This window comes from Fusarium flagelliforme (genome assembly GCF_020744385.1).
Source record: "Fusarium flagelliforme strain FIESC 12 MPI-CAGE-AA-0113 chromosome Unknown B0J16scaffold_1, whole genome shotgun sequence".
Classification (NCBI taxonomy): domain Eukaryota; kingdom Fungi; phylum Ascomycota; class Sordariomycetes; order Hypocreales; family Nectriaceae; genus Fusarium; species Fusarium flagelliforme.
In genome coordinates this window covers 7,372,901-7,385,311 of record NW_025763503.1, presented here as the reverse complement: position 1 = coordinate 7,385,311, position 12,411 = coordinate 7,372,901, and the positions used below count along the sequence as shown (strand labels likewise).

General features: G+C 50.0%; 3 protein-coding genes across 3 annotated transcripts; 1 reads left to right on the top strand and 2 right to left on the bottom strand.

Annotated features, from left to right (window-relative positions):
- Positions 1 to 956: 956 nt before the first annotated feature.
- B0J16DRAFT_44440 (concanavalin A-like lectin/glucanase domain-containing protein) lies at positions 957 to 3,038 on the top strand. Its single transcript, XM_046133866.1, has 3 exons — positions 957 to 1,328; positions 1,396 to 1,701; positions 1,763 to 3,038. Exons 1-3 carry the CDS (start codon positions 1,070 to 1,072, stop codon positions 2,719 to 2,721), a joined length of 1,524 nt encoding a protein of 507 aa, XP_045990351.1. The 5' UTR covers positions 957 to 1,069; the 3' UTR covers positions 2,722 to 3,038.
- A 2,309-nt stretch (positions 3,039 to 5,347) lies between these two features.
- On the bottom strand, positions 5,348 to 7,566 carry B0J16DRAFT_315018 (uncharacterized protein; the record flags this gene model as incomplete). Its single annotated transcript, XM_046125224.1, has 6 exons — positions 5,348 to 5,609; positions 5,710 to 6,680; positions 6,729 to 6,765; positions 6,818 to 7,348; positions 7,402 to 7,443; positions 7,499 to 7,566. The coding sequence occupies 6 exons, from the start codon at positions 7,564 to 7,566 to the stop codon at positions 5,348 to 5,350; spliced, it is 1,911 nt and encodes a 636-aa protein (XP_045990350.1).
- A 3,705-nt stretch (positions 7,567 to 11,271) lies between these two features.
- Positions 11,272 to 12,208, bottom strand: B0J16DRAFT_315017 (uncharacterized protein; the record flags this gene model as incomplete). The annotated part of the gene is made up of 3 exons (XM_046125223.1): positions 11,272 to 11,494; positions 11,663 to 11,849; positions 11,890 to 12,208. The coding sequence occupies 3 exons, from the start codon at positions 12,206 to 12,208 to the stop codon at positions 11,272 to 11,274; spliced, it is 729 nt and encodes a 242-aa protein (XP_045990349.1).
- Between the last annotated feature and the right edge of the window lie 203 nt (positions 12,209 to 12,411).

Genomic DNA, 12,411 nt, shown 5'->3' with positions numbered 1-12,411 from the left:
CTGTATCCGTACCTGTGCCTGGGCTTGCAGACATACATTCCATGATCGACTGACTGGATCAGCCTTGAAAGACATGATGCCCCACATTGAATGTTAGTGACATGCAGCCTAACAAAGTGGTCTGCGCTAACACGATGCAAGCGCTATCATGTCCACTCTTGGACGGAACCGGCGGGAGCGAGTGCGGGCTTTCCTCCACGGGTTTTTGGCTTTTGGTTTGGCTTCGAGGCTGACTGCCCGCCTAAGCCCCTCCAAACATGAGGCCCTGGGTTCAGTGATGATAGCCTGGGCAGTCTAGGCCCCCACCTACAAGGTCTCGTCGCTGGGAGCATTCGCTTACCTCGACAACCTGCATGATCAGGTATGTACATGTTACATTCTGTTGAGAGTCATGACGCGGGCATGAAGGCATGGAAGACAGACAATGAATACAGCAGATGCACCTATTGTAGTTCTTTTTGAGTTCCATCTAATTACACAATCATAATAACAAAGTTTTCAACTTCTACCACTATTCTGTGAGTAAATACAGTACATAAATTGTCAAGACACTTTGCGTGGCGATATCGCGTGGGCCAGACGCTTGGCTTCTGTGTCTGAGTCTCCTCCACATCTGATCCCACCAACCACCCAAACGCTACGCTTCGCCTCTCTCTCTTAGGTTGTCTCTCCCTTCCCCGTCTTCGTCATTCCTCCTCCTTCCTCATCACCACCAAAACTTTTGGCCTTGAATCGCCGTCCTATCTCACCCGTTTTGTTCCACCTTCTTTCGGCGTTTCTTTCTCTTCTCCCAATTTTCTTTATCAATAGCCTAGCGATTCCTCTACTTAGGCCCTCTTCCATCTTACCCTTATCTCGCCGCGCGATTGATTCTTACATGTACCATTTGCGGCGGTGACGCCGTCCGCCAAGCACCGTGCCTTGATTGTCCACCGACCGATCGATCGATAAACCCGCCCAACACGGTCCATACCCTCCGAATCAACCGCAATTCACGATCAATCAACCTCTAGATCCAGGCAGAATAAATTCAAGAGACAGTCACTAGGAAACTTCACTATCGCCCATCATGGGGCTCACGTCGAACCCGTCATCCGCCTTTACGGGCGTCGTCATCGGCCTCGTCTCGTCGTTCGGATCCATCGTCCTCATCGCTCTGGTTATCTTTATCTTCTGGGTTTCCGGCTGCGCGAGCACTGGTCGCATTATTCTCGATCGACTTGGCCGACCAGGCGAATACGATGATGAACAGGCATTCGCGCGTGATGAGGCAGAGGCCCTCGAGGTCATGGATGACATGGCCCGCCAGGAATACCTTCGTGCGAAGGGTACGTTCTCAAACCTTTGCTCTCGCCACAGGGGAATAGAACCCGCTAACATTCATTTTTCTAACAGCCTGGGTTACCGCAAACCCTCCTGAGTCAATGCAAACTGATATTTCTCTATCGCAATACCTTGCTATCCAGGAAAAGGGTGTCTCCGCATGGGAGTTTGAACCCGAACTCGAAATCGCCAACTGCTTTGTCGAAGCTCGCACCGAGATAGAATTCTTTGACTCAGAATGTACCGTCATGAGCAACCTCCCTGTTCCAAAGCAAAACGACGTCTATTACTGGGAGGCCAAGATATACGACAAGCCAGAGAGCACTCTGCTAAGTATCGGCATGGCTACCAAGCCTTACCCTCTCTTCCGCCTACCTGGTGAGTTTTGTCATACGCTTGTACACCTTCCATCTCCGATCATTTGCTGACATGTTTCCAGGTTACCACAAGTACTCTGTTGGATACCAATCCACCGGTGCTCGCCGTTATAACCAACCATTTGGCGCGACTCCTTACGGTCCCCCTTTGGTTCAAGGCGATGTCGTCGGCGTGGGTTATCGTCCTCGAACAGGCGCTATCTTCTTCACTCGTAATGGTAAGAAACTTGAAGAGGTAGTCCACGGTCTCAAGGCACAGAACTTCTTCCCCGCCATTGGAGCAAACGGTCCCGCTATTGTCCACGTCAACCTCGGACAGGCCGGCTTCGTTTTCATCGAGGCCAACGTCAAGAAATGGGGTCTCGCTCCCGTCACTGGAAGCCTGGCCCCTCCACCCCCTTATGGATCTGAGCAGGGTAGCATTCTGTTGGAAGCTGGTACCAAGGACGGTTCTACTTATCCTCAAGGCAGGCAACACAGTCACTCCATCACAGCAAGCTCATACAACACACGCAATCCATCCAACGACTTGAACCCTTCACATGGACGAACACGTAGCGGCAATTTCCGCGTGCTGCCTCCCACAAGCCCTGGACCTGTCAGGAGTTCAACCGATATTTCATTGGCTCACTTTGTACCCAATGAGGAGAATGGCGAAGCTAGCGGCAATGCCGGACCTCAACAGGAGACTCACAACCATAACCCTTTGCACTTGCACCTCGAGGACGCAACAAATCCACCACCCGAATACCAAAGTCCCGACCATTCAAGCAGCGACGATGATCGATATGGCAGCGATAGCGAGGAAGATACACCATTGATTCGAGTGATGAACCGCAGTCGAGGTAATTCGTCAGCAACTGTTACCCCTGGCCGAACTTCCAGCCCGCGTCATCCACCCGTGCCCAGCTACAGTGATGCCGTACGACAAGGTGCTGGCCGGGATCGAAGCGACAGTGCGCGACTGCCCCCACCGAACCGAACTTCATCGAACAGGCCTCGAAGCAGTACATCAGCTTGAAGTACGCGGTTAAAATGATCGCTCCATCAAGTGACGATTACCTTTTTGCAGCGACTAGCAGATGGGCAACATACCCAGTTTTACGAACATCAGACCACGATATTGAAGAACGACGATGCTCAAGAGATGCAGCATCAACAACACATGATACCGGAGTTGGCTTGGGTCAGTTCGCCCATACATGATCCATTTCGATCGTTTTCTTTTTCGCACAGGCGCCTTGGAGTTTTAGGCATTGGCAGACACGCGTTTCCGAGGTAGCAGAGCCTCCAAACTGTGGTCTAGTCTTCTTTTATATGTATTTTTTAGATGGGAAACCGGTCGGCCCTTTTGAAGAGGAGGTGATACCGGCTGGATATACGTTCCCGGGCAGGGGAACCGGAATGGAATATTGATACCAATAACCGGGATGGCTATGCGCTCTTTTTTTGTTGAGACTTGTTCCTTTTTACTTTTACGCACTGCATCACCACCACTTGTTTGGGACTCTATGGAAGCTTGGATAGTGGCTCATTGATTGGTAGCTATTGAGGGCGTTGATGTGTGGCGAGGCTCTGCCTATGGCTTCGTGAAAAAGGGGCGTTGGAGTATGAACGGAGTTGAGCAAGTAGTCTCGACTTCAAATTCAAACCACTTATCCTGCATATCGATTTATCAAATGTGAAGTGATGTAACGACATAGAGAGATGTGATGAAGAGATTCAGCTACGACAACGTTAGGGTTGGAGAAGGTTGGCTGCCGAGAGTATATGAGACGAAATAGTGTGGTCACTTGATGCGAATCAACGAGCAATTGAGCTACTTTGTTTTCGTTGACGTACAGCCTTCCTCGTCCTAATGGGTAGCAGGAAAATTGTACTTAAAGGCTTGTCTAAGACAAGAAGAACTATTCTAGTCTCATCTTCATCATGGAGAAACGTCTTGCTGTCTCGTTTATCAGTAACAGACATTATAACATGTTTGTATACACCCACGGATCGCTCATTACAGCGATGATAATCGAGAAACTAGGTATCCAGAAGTCAGCCATAAATCGAGGTCTATCTTCAAACGTGAACGACTGCCGGGCTTGTATAATATCAGGCCAGTTGATTACCCCTACAGCCAACATCTACAACACTCATTCGATATGGAAACTTGCTATCTGGAACGACTGCCATACATTGCAAATTTCACCTCTTCGTGTTTGTGATGGCTTGAGAAAAGCTGAAGTGAAGAACCTAGTGGCAAGAGCCAGCAGCTCTTGGGAAATGTAGTGTTGAACCGTAGATAGCAGAGTATCCGCGCGAAGAAGCTATCTCTCATACAAAGACATATTTGCGAAGGAATAGCCTTTACTACTACAACTTCGAAAGAAGAGCAATCTGTTCAGGATTGTGAAGAAACCAGATCCGCAAGACGCACTCAGCAAATTAACACTTTTAATCATAATGATGCTGATTGATACGAATCTTATGGTAAGCAAGGTCCGAGGCCAAAGGTTAGTTATACAAGGTTAACATTACGATGAGTATCATAAAAGGCTATCATTCTTCAAGTTATTGACAGTAAAAACTTTACCACTACAGTACCATCATGAGCGTCACCACAAGAACAACACAAAAAGATGGCATCAGTCAGAACAACGGTCACTCTTGGCCACGACATTGTTGAAGAGGCCGTCCACAAGACGTAGGGGAGCAAGCAATGCTGTGAGATCTTGGGTTAAATCCATCAGGATCATACTTTATCTATTCTAAGCGTTTGCGCTGCTTATACCTGATCATAACATGGGCGAGACAAACACACTAAACTTTCACCAGTAGATTCTTCACAGGAGCACAATCATTGTTGGCAATGGCATTGTACAGACGTATCATGAAGTCAAAAATCGTAGATTATAATTAATCCCCAGGTAAATCATGCAAAAACTGCCATCCGACAACAATCTTCCCTACATATCATAGACATAATCATGACAAGCAGCAAACAAAGAGTCTATCCTTGCACAATATCCTTCCGATCCAAAAACGTACATACATGTCCACCTGCAGCCTCTCTTGTAGGGCCAGGTATAAAATCTTCAAATCCAATCGTGCTTCTGTCCCGTGTTATTCCATCGCTGCCCCAGGCTCTGCGAAGAGTTGGGAGCGATAAGCATGACCAATTCCAAAAGATGCACATAACATGATCAAAAGCGCCAAACAAATGCTAACTTAGACTCCAATCAACGCCAAACTTTTCCCAGGCGCAGTAAAAACAAAAACAGTCGCTATGCTCTTCGCATACGATTCTCCCATAATTCTAGGCAGAAACCGTAAGGAGTGAATTCTATAACCAATCGAATCTTCATAAAGTCGTTAAGAAGGAGTGTCTATGGGGTATCATGGTTCGAAGGAGTGTCGTTTCATTGGGTGGTGAAGATCATAAGGAGTGTGAGATATGGTACAACACTTCCAAGAGCGTGTAACAATCGAGGAGTTAGGGAGTGTCGGCATTGCATGGCAACGCGATGTGATTCGGTTGTAGCGAGTGTTGAAGGAATGTGGTATACATGGCGCCGGCGTCGTTTTTGGAAAAAGTAGAAAGATGAATCAAAGCATAACAATTAAGCCAAATTGGCAGTGAATCGAACTCGGGGTGGGTATCAGGTTGCTCGGCGTCGGGCGTTGTCGTCGAACTGGTGCATCACGGGAGGTCGTGTCAGGGGAGACGGAGGGTGTGGTGCAGATGACATAGACGAGGTATGACGGTGTCGTGGTAGTGGTGCGTTCGATGCGACGGGCGATTCGGGTAAAGGAAGCATGCCGAATTGCTCCGAGCTGATATACGGAGACGGGGCGCTCGTCATGGAGGTCATGTAGAAACTTGGGTCCTCTGAAGGCGGGTACGTAGGTGTCGTATTCATCCTGGGTGGTAACGGTCAATCCCCTAAGTTCTTCGTGCAAATTGAGCCAGTGGGCGTCTCGAGGAGCCTAAATCCACACGGCCTGGACAGGAGTAACGAACCCGACGCCATAGTTTTGAGGGGAGTCTTGAATGCTGGAAGAGGGTCCGCCTTGTAGAGTGTTCATGTCCCATGAGCCGTATTCCTCGGTGTCGCTATAAGCAACTGAGCCCTCGAATGTTGAGGACGCAGGGCTGTAAGCTCCCGTGTAAGCCGGAGAGGGGACGTTGAGATATTGCTGGGTTGGATAGGGAGACAGCACCAGAGGGCTCACTGCAGAAGGTGGCGGGCCAGATGCGTTGAGCATTGGCATTTCCTCGGTGCTGTAACTGAAAGCAGGGTTCCCGTACAGGTATGTCTCAGCAGATGGCATCTCTTCCTGAACGGTGAAGTTGCGAGGGTTGAACTGAGGGAACGATGGAGTTCTCTCGGGGTGCATCCATCCCATGCGGGAGCGGAACTGGCCAACTGTATCAATGGGGAACTCCATGAGAGTCAGAGGAGTCTGCATCTCGTTTCCAGCGCCCGAGACATTGATAGACATGAGTCGACGGGCGATTTCCTCAACGGGGGAGATGGACAAACTTCCGAAGTAGGCAGCACCGATCTCGGGGAAGAGTCGTTCCATGAGAAGAGCCACAGTGTACAAGTGAGCAATGATGACTAGGGAGTTAGGAGAGCCATGGTAGTTCTGCAAGTATCCGACGGGCATCCAGAAGAGCCATTTGCGGAGAGGCTGGAGACGCTCGAACTGCTGAGCAATGGAAAGTGTAGGGCTGATCTTACGGGAGCCTCGAAGGAAACCAATCAGATGCTGAATCTGAGTGGTGTCTTCCTTGTGATGTTTGAGGTGGGCTTCGACTTTCTGAATTTGCTCGAGGGTACGCTGGTAAGCATCCAGGTCCTCAGGGCGAGGTTGGCTGGGGCGGTGGTCCTTTCCAGGGGATGGCGGAGCTGTAGGGAACGTGCTGCTCTCGGCGATAAAGTCTCCAAATTGGGATTCATGCTTCCATGGGTCCATGGCATCGATAACCTACCTGTGGGTTAGCGGGGTTCAGGAATCATGATCTGATCAACTTACCGATGAGGTTCCCTGCATCAACTGAGTCCAGCTGCGCCTGATGATTCGGTCAGCCGAGGTTATCACTCATATGAAGGTTCAAAACTTACCAATCAGTGGCTTGCCAGGAAAGGACAAGAGAGGCGGCCAAGATAGCATCTGAAGTCTCACGAGAGAAAGATCCAATGGCCTCTTGAAGACCCTTGAGAGCGATGCCTCGGTGTTCATAGGCCATGCTGCCGACCAAGGGACAGTCGGTGAGGAAAGCAATGTGCATGGCAGAGAAGGCGAGCAGGGCGTGCATCACATATGGGGTTGTAGCGCCGATTCGAAGCAGGGTAGGAATATGGCGAGTCCAGAGGGTGAAGTTGTTCGCATCGATTGTAGCCAGCTGGTAGTACAGGGCAGCAACGTGATAGATCAGACGGAGGTCTTCGACGGAGTACAGATGAGGCATGGGCGCAGGGTAAATTCCAAGGCTAGGGAGCGGGAAAATGCCTGTTCGTTGCCACTCAGCAATCGCGGCCTCGATTTGGGGCGTCCACATAAGGTCGGGTTTGTCGGGAGTGGTAGAGCGCTCAGAATCGGGGACTTGCACGTCGTTATAAGGGCATCGGATCTTGTGCTTAGTACAGTTGCGACTGTAGTCATGTTAGCTTGGAGGGAATGACGATCACACGGATGTAAGTCTCACCATTGAGGGAAGTTTTCATCACAGCGAATGTGACGGCGTTTGCTATGAAGCAGAGTCAGTATTGATGGGAGGTCATCGAAGAGGAAGTGAATCATACCAGGTATCACAGCCCTTGCGGGACTTGGTATGACTGCGGCGAGGAGGACCACCACCGGGACCGGCCATTTTGAAATATTAAAAGCGAAGGTGTGGTGAGAACTATTCAGTAAGTATATGCACAGTATCATATGAAGGGAAGACACATACGCGAAATGATCCACAAAGACAAGCTTGTGGATTGATAGCGAGCGTTAGACAAGGTGACAATCAATGGTTCACCTAGTCGATTGGTTCCAGGATTTGATTCAAGAAGTCCAAATTAAGGATATCGTGAATGTGGTCTCGTGATAGACAATTGAGCGTAAAGCGTCGAGAAGCTAAGTCGAGGATTGGGACTTAAACACGGATGGCTTCACACTAATGCGGCTGGCAAGCTCGATAGATTCTACGAAGCAACAATTATCAAAGTTAGATAAGTTGCAGAGATATCCAGGTTGTCCTTGTCCAGTTGTTTGGGGTAGCGATCGTATATGGTGTTCTTGATTTGAGTTTCTTTTCAGGCCGTTTGTCCGGGAAGCGAATGTAGATGTGCAAAGTTGAAGATATCGAGCAGTTTCAAGCCTAAATGAGCATGTGGGCGGATCTCGTATTCAATTTCGAGCCAGGAGTCGATCTTTGACAATTTCGGGGGTCGAGTCCAGATGATTTTAGCGTGAGGCTGTCGATCTCAGATGGCGATGGGTCTTTGTCTTTGTACAGAGCGAGTGTTCCCTTATAATCCAAAATATGGAAGAGGTTGAATGGCCAGAGTTATGAGAAGAGAAGAGGATCGTGAAGAGGACCGTTCTTCTAGTATCAAGCAAGGCACCGTAACTTAAAAGCGAGTGACAGGAGTCGACGAGGACTTCCTAAAGGTTGAGAGAGATGAGGAGGGTGGGGAGGATAGCGAACGTGATGATAACTTGTAAAGTTTGATATGATTGTTGGAGATATCTAAAAGAGAATCAAGAGAGGATCTAGGAATGAGCTGGGGACAGCTGCCTTCATAAATACAAGCGGAGTAGTAGATGGGGGAAGAGTAACCGGGGGGGTAGGAGGAGTGTGAGTGACGGAGTGGGAGTGTAAGGTAAGGTCAGAAAGAGTGGGATGGAAGGAACGGGTGGAAGGCTGTGTAAGGTAGGTAAGGTCGGTCGGTCGGTAGGTACCTGCCGTGTTGTACTGTGATAAAACAGTTGGGAAGGGTAAGAGGGTCCTTGCCTATGGGCCATGTGCTGTGTGGGTGAGAGTGCAGGAGCCAGCAGCAATCAGCGTCAGTGCCAGTTCATCAGTGCTAAAAGGGTGCAGCCGATGGGCACCCACCACAAGCCAGCCTTGGCCTTAGCCTGGGCCTGAGCCTGAGCCAGAATCAGAGCGAGCATCATCAGAATCCCGAAACATGCAACCTTGTCTACCATTCAGGAACCTAGAAATGGGCCGAGGGAACGTCAAAGAGAAGCGGCGAGTTCGGCTTGAGACCAAGGGAATTGTGGGCTGTGGAGTGCGGGCCCCGGGACTACGGCAGCGGGCAGCAGTGGATGAGTCCCAATGTATCGGACGCTGTCTCTTGGCCGTGAACCCCGAGCATGGATGGACCTTTGTGGTATCTGCGCTGAGCATGAGAGTCAGAATGTGAGGTGCGCTGGAGAAACACAACTTACCAGTACCAGCCCAAGACGCTAAGAATGGGGGGTGGTCCGGTGCCACACAGGGACGCCAGGGGGGGCGTCCTGCAGCCTCATCAGTAATAGGGCCGCTGTCTCCAAAAGATCCCTGGGCTGGGCATCTGTCATAGTTGAGAAATCCATCTCCTCATTTTTGAACTAAGACCCGAGGAGCGTCGGTCACTGACCATAACCTTAGTAAAACGTCCTTACCAGATCAGAAGATCTATGTAAGGATTGGTCATTAGCAGAAAGAAACGTGCCAAGCGGGAAGGCCTGCGGAGTATGTAGGGGTACTGGAGCACCTAGCAAGCATGGAATTGGAGATGCTAAGCCAAGGCTTCGTTCGGTAAAGGTACAGTAGCTGGACGGATCCATGCCTGAAGATAACATCGATCCATACATACCAGGTGCTTCTGCTGTGCTATTTTGGGGGCCAGTTGATTCGAGATGCTTCATTGGGCAGATGGCCGACCTCGCTGGCTTGTGCTCGTCCCATGGTTCTACACGACCACCGAGATGGTAATGACTCCATGACCTGAACGGAATGAACCTCAAATCATGAGTTTCTGCGGTGGTGGCGGGTTGACGCCCAGTCCTGCCCTGCCCTGTCCAGCTCAGAACAAGCTCTCGAGGGCAGCAGACGACAAAGAACGAGTGCGAGTAGTATGTACAGTACAGCACGGTAAAAGTAGCAACAACAAGAGATAGTGGCGGACGGTGGCACCTACAGAGGGTGCCAGCACCTGGCCACTCTGGCTCTGGGCTCTTCCAGCAGGTGGGTTGACGCCCTTTCTGCAGCAAAGGGCGGACAATAACACAGTGTGTGTAGCAATTCGGCATAGTATGTGCACCACGGGGAGCTGAGCTGAGCATCCAGCCCTCCAGCCAGTCATGAGCCCGTGAACAGCGGCCGAGAAACAAACCTTGCACGCGGAGGACATGACGCACATGGCCCAGGGTCAAGGGGCAGAGGCAGGTCAAACTAGCGTGCCAAAGATCGTTGAGAACTAGCGTCCGTCCTCCGCTTTTCCGCGGTGTTCGGAAAGGTAGAGTATCTAAGACCCTCGAGAGCCAAAAGAAGAAAAAAGAAGTAAGGGCCTGTCATCGCCAAGAAAGTCAGAACGAATCTTGACTAAACGCTTTGGCAGCCGAACTTCCACTTGAGGTTCAGGTGGAACGAGCGGAGAGGTGACAAAAACACGACGTAACTGGGTAAAAATAACTTTAGGCGTCCGTGCCCCTCTATGGTTGCTCTTACAGCACTGTACTTTATCACCCAGTTAGGGAGGTAGTTGTTGGTGAGAAACCCGCCGGCTGATTTTTATTTTTGCTCAACCTGACCTAGACGATGCTTTTTAGTCACCCTTGTTTGTGTGTGAGCGAGTGAGAGGTTGGCTGGCATGGCATGGCATGGCATGGCCTGGGCTGGACTGGGCTGGGAACTGTAAGGTCCAAGGTACAATAGCCTAACCCAGATTGTCTAGGGCTTCTATCTACTCGACTGGGCTTCGGTGCCCGTGGGGCGCCGGTTGCAAGGCTTTACTTGGCTCAAGTAGCGGTCTTGAGTTCTATTCGTTCGTTTGAACTCGACCTGTCTCCTTGATTGGGCTGGGCGTACAGAAACAGTCTTTGAGATAGCGCGCTCGAGCGGCGGGGGATGAGAATAATGGCATGGTCCCCTTTAGACGGACGAACCGGGGCGGCCGGTAGTTGAGAGCTTCGGGTCAAAGTCTAAGCCTGTACTGTAGGTCCCTTGCAAAAACCACTCAAGAGACATTTCCAGCATGCAAAGCCCTAGTCCGCTTTTCCAGCAACGTTGAACACTGAGATGGGCTTGGCCAAGCATACAGCGGATTCCTTACCATGCATTGCATCTGCATCACAAGCGCAATCTGTAGGGACGATATGTCTCCAGAAACGGCACATTTTCGATTGAGGGTCAAGATGTGAATATGGAGAAGTTCTAAAAAAGGCATGCGCTTGACCGCAACCGGTTAGCTCGTAGATTAGTAACACTGGAACGTTACTTGCGGCCCACCGTAAGATAAACGCCCGCCGCACGAATGCTTTCACAGAACACTAACACTACCTGGAAAGGCTGTAATGGATGTGCAGCTCTTCCATCGCTTCATGTTCGTTTCTTCGTTTCCAAAGGCTTGGTCTGTGTTGCCTGGCCTGGCCTGAACTCGCCTTGCCTCATCCATCGTCTCACACTCGAGATAGAGTCACGGATACCTCCGTTGAAGCTCTTGTCTCGTAGCTGCGCCTCGCTGCTCAGATAGATCTCAACACCATGACGCATGACGTCGCTTACCCGTCTCAGGGTCTCAATGTTGTATTTGTATTTGTATCTGTTATGCAGTAAAGGTAGCAGTAGTAGTAGCAATCGTAGGCGGGCGCAGTCGGCCTGTTCCCAATTCTATCTCAACTTTCATCCGTCTTACACAGATTTCATCATCACTCTTTCGATACCTTCCACCGACAACATGATCCTTCCATCGAAGTCATCGTCTTCTCACTGTGAGCTCGAGCACATAATGACATGGATATGGTTATTGATAGACATGATCTTCCCGCACTCAATATTCATGAACGGGATTACCTCGGGTATGCTGCTGCCCTGTAGATCCTGTGCCCAGGATGTCGGCGTATTCGGGCTCCCTCGTCTAGTGTAACCCTCAACCAAATACTTGGGCCTTTCACAGGCTGTCGAGAAACGTATTGCAGCCCGTGATAATTTACCTACCTATTTTTTTGCGCCGCAAGTATAGCGATCCAAGGCTTAGCTTATTATATGAAGTGCTACCATGGTCATGTATGACTGCAGAAAGAATTTTCCTTGACCGCAAATTGAGGTTATCTAGGGCTGCGACTCTTGTCCTCTTATTACACTCTTCTTGTGTCGACGGGAGTTCGGGGTGCTCAATCGTCCGATTATACTTCAAGGCGGGTTCACTTGTGGACCATGAATCTTCCTCCTTGGCCAGCTTTAACTTTGCCTTTGTTTGGTGGCCTGTACCATGTTTCTCTCTGGGGACGCTTTGTCCACGGTAAAGTGATATCATTGTAACATTTATAACGCTAGATTAGCAATGCGCTGGTAGTTCGACGTCGGGAATTTCACGATACTATGGAACCTGTTCTTCCTGGCAAACCATGGCCCCTGTCCATTCACCTGCCATTTCTCTTCTAAGCTCGGGCGCTAGGCAAGGACAGGGTAGGCATGGGACATAGGCATTGAGGTTTCGATTGAGTACTTGGATCATCG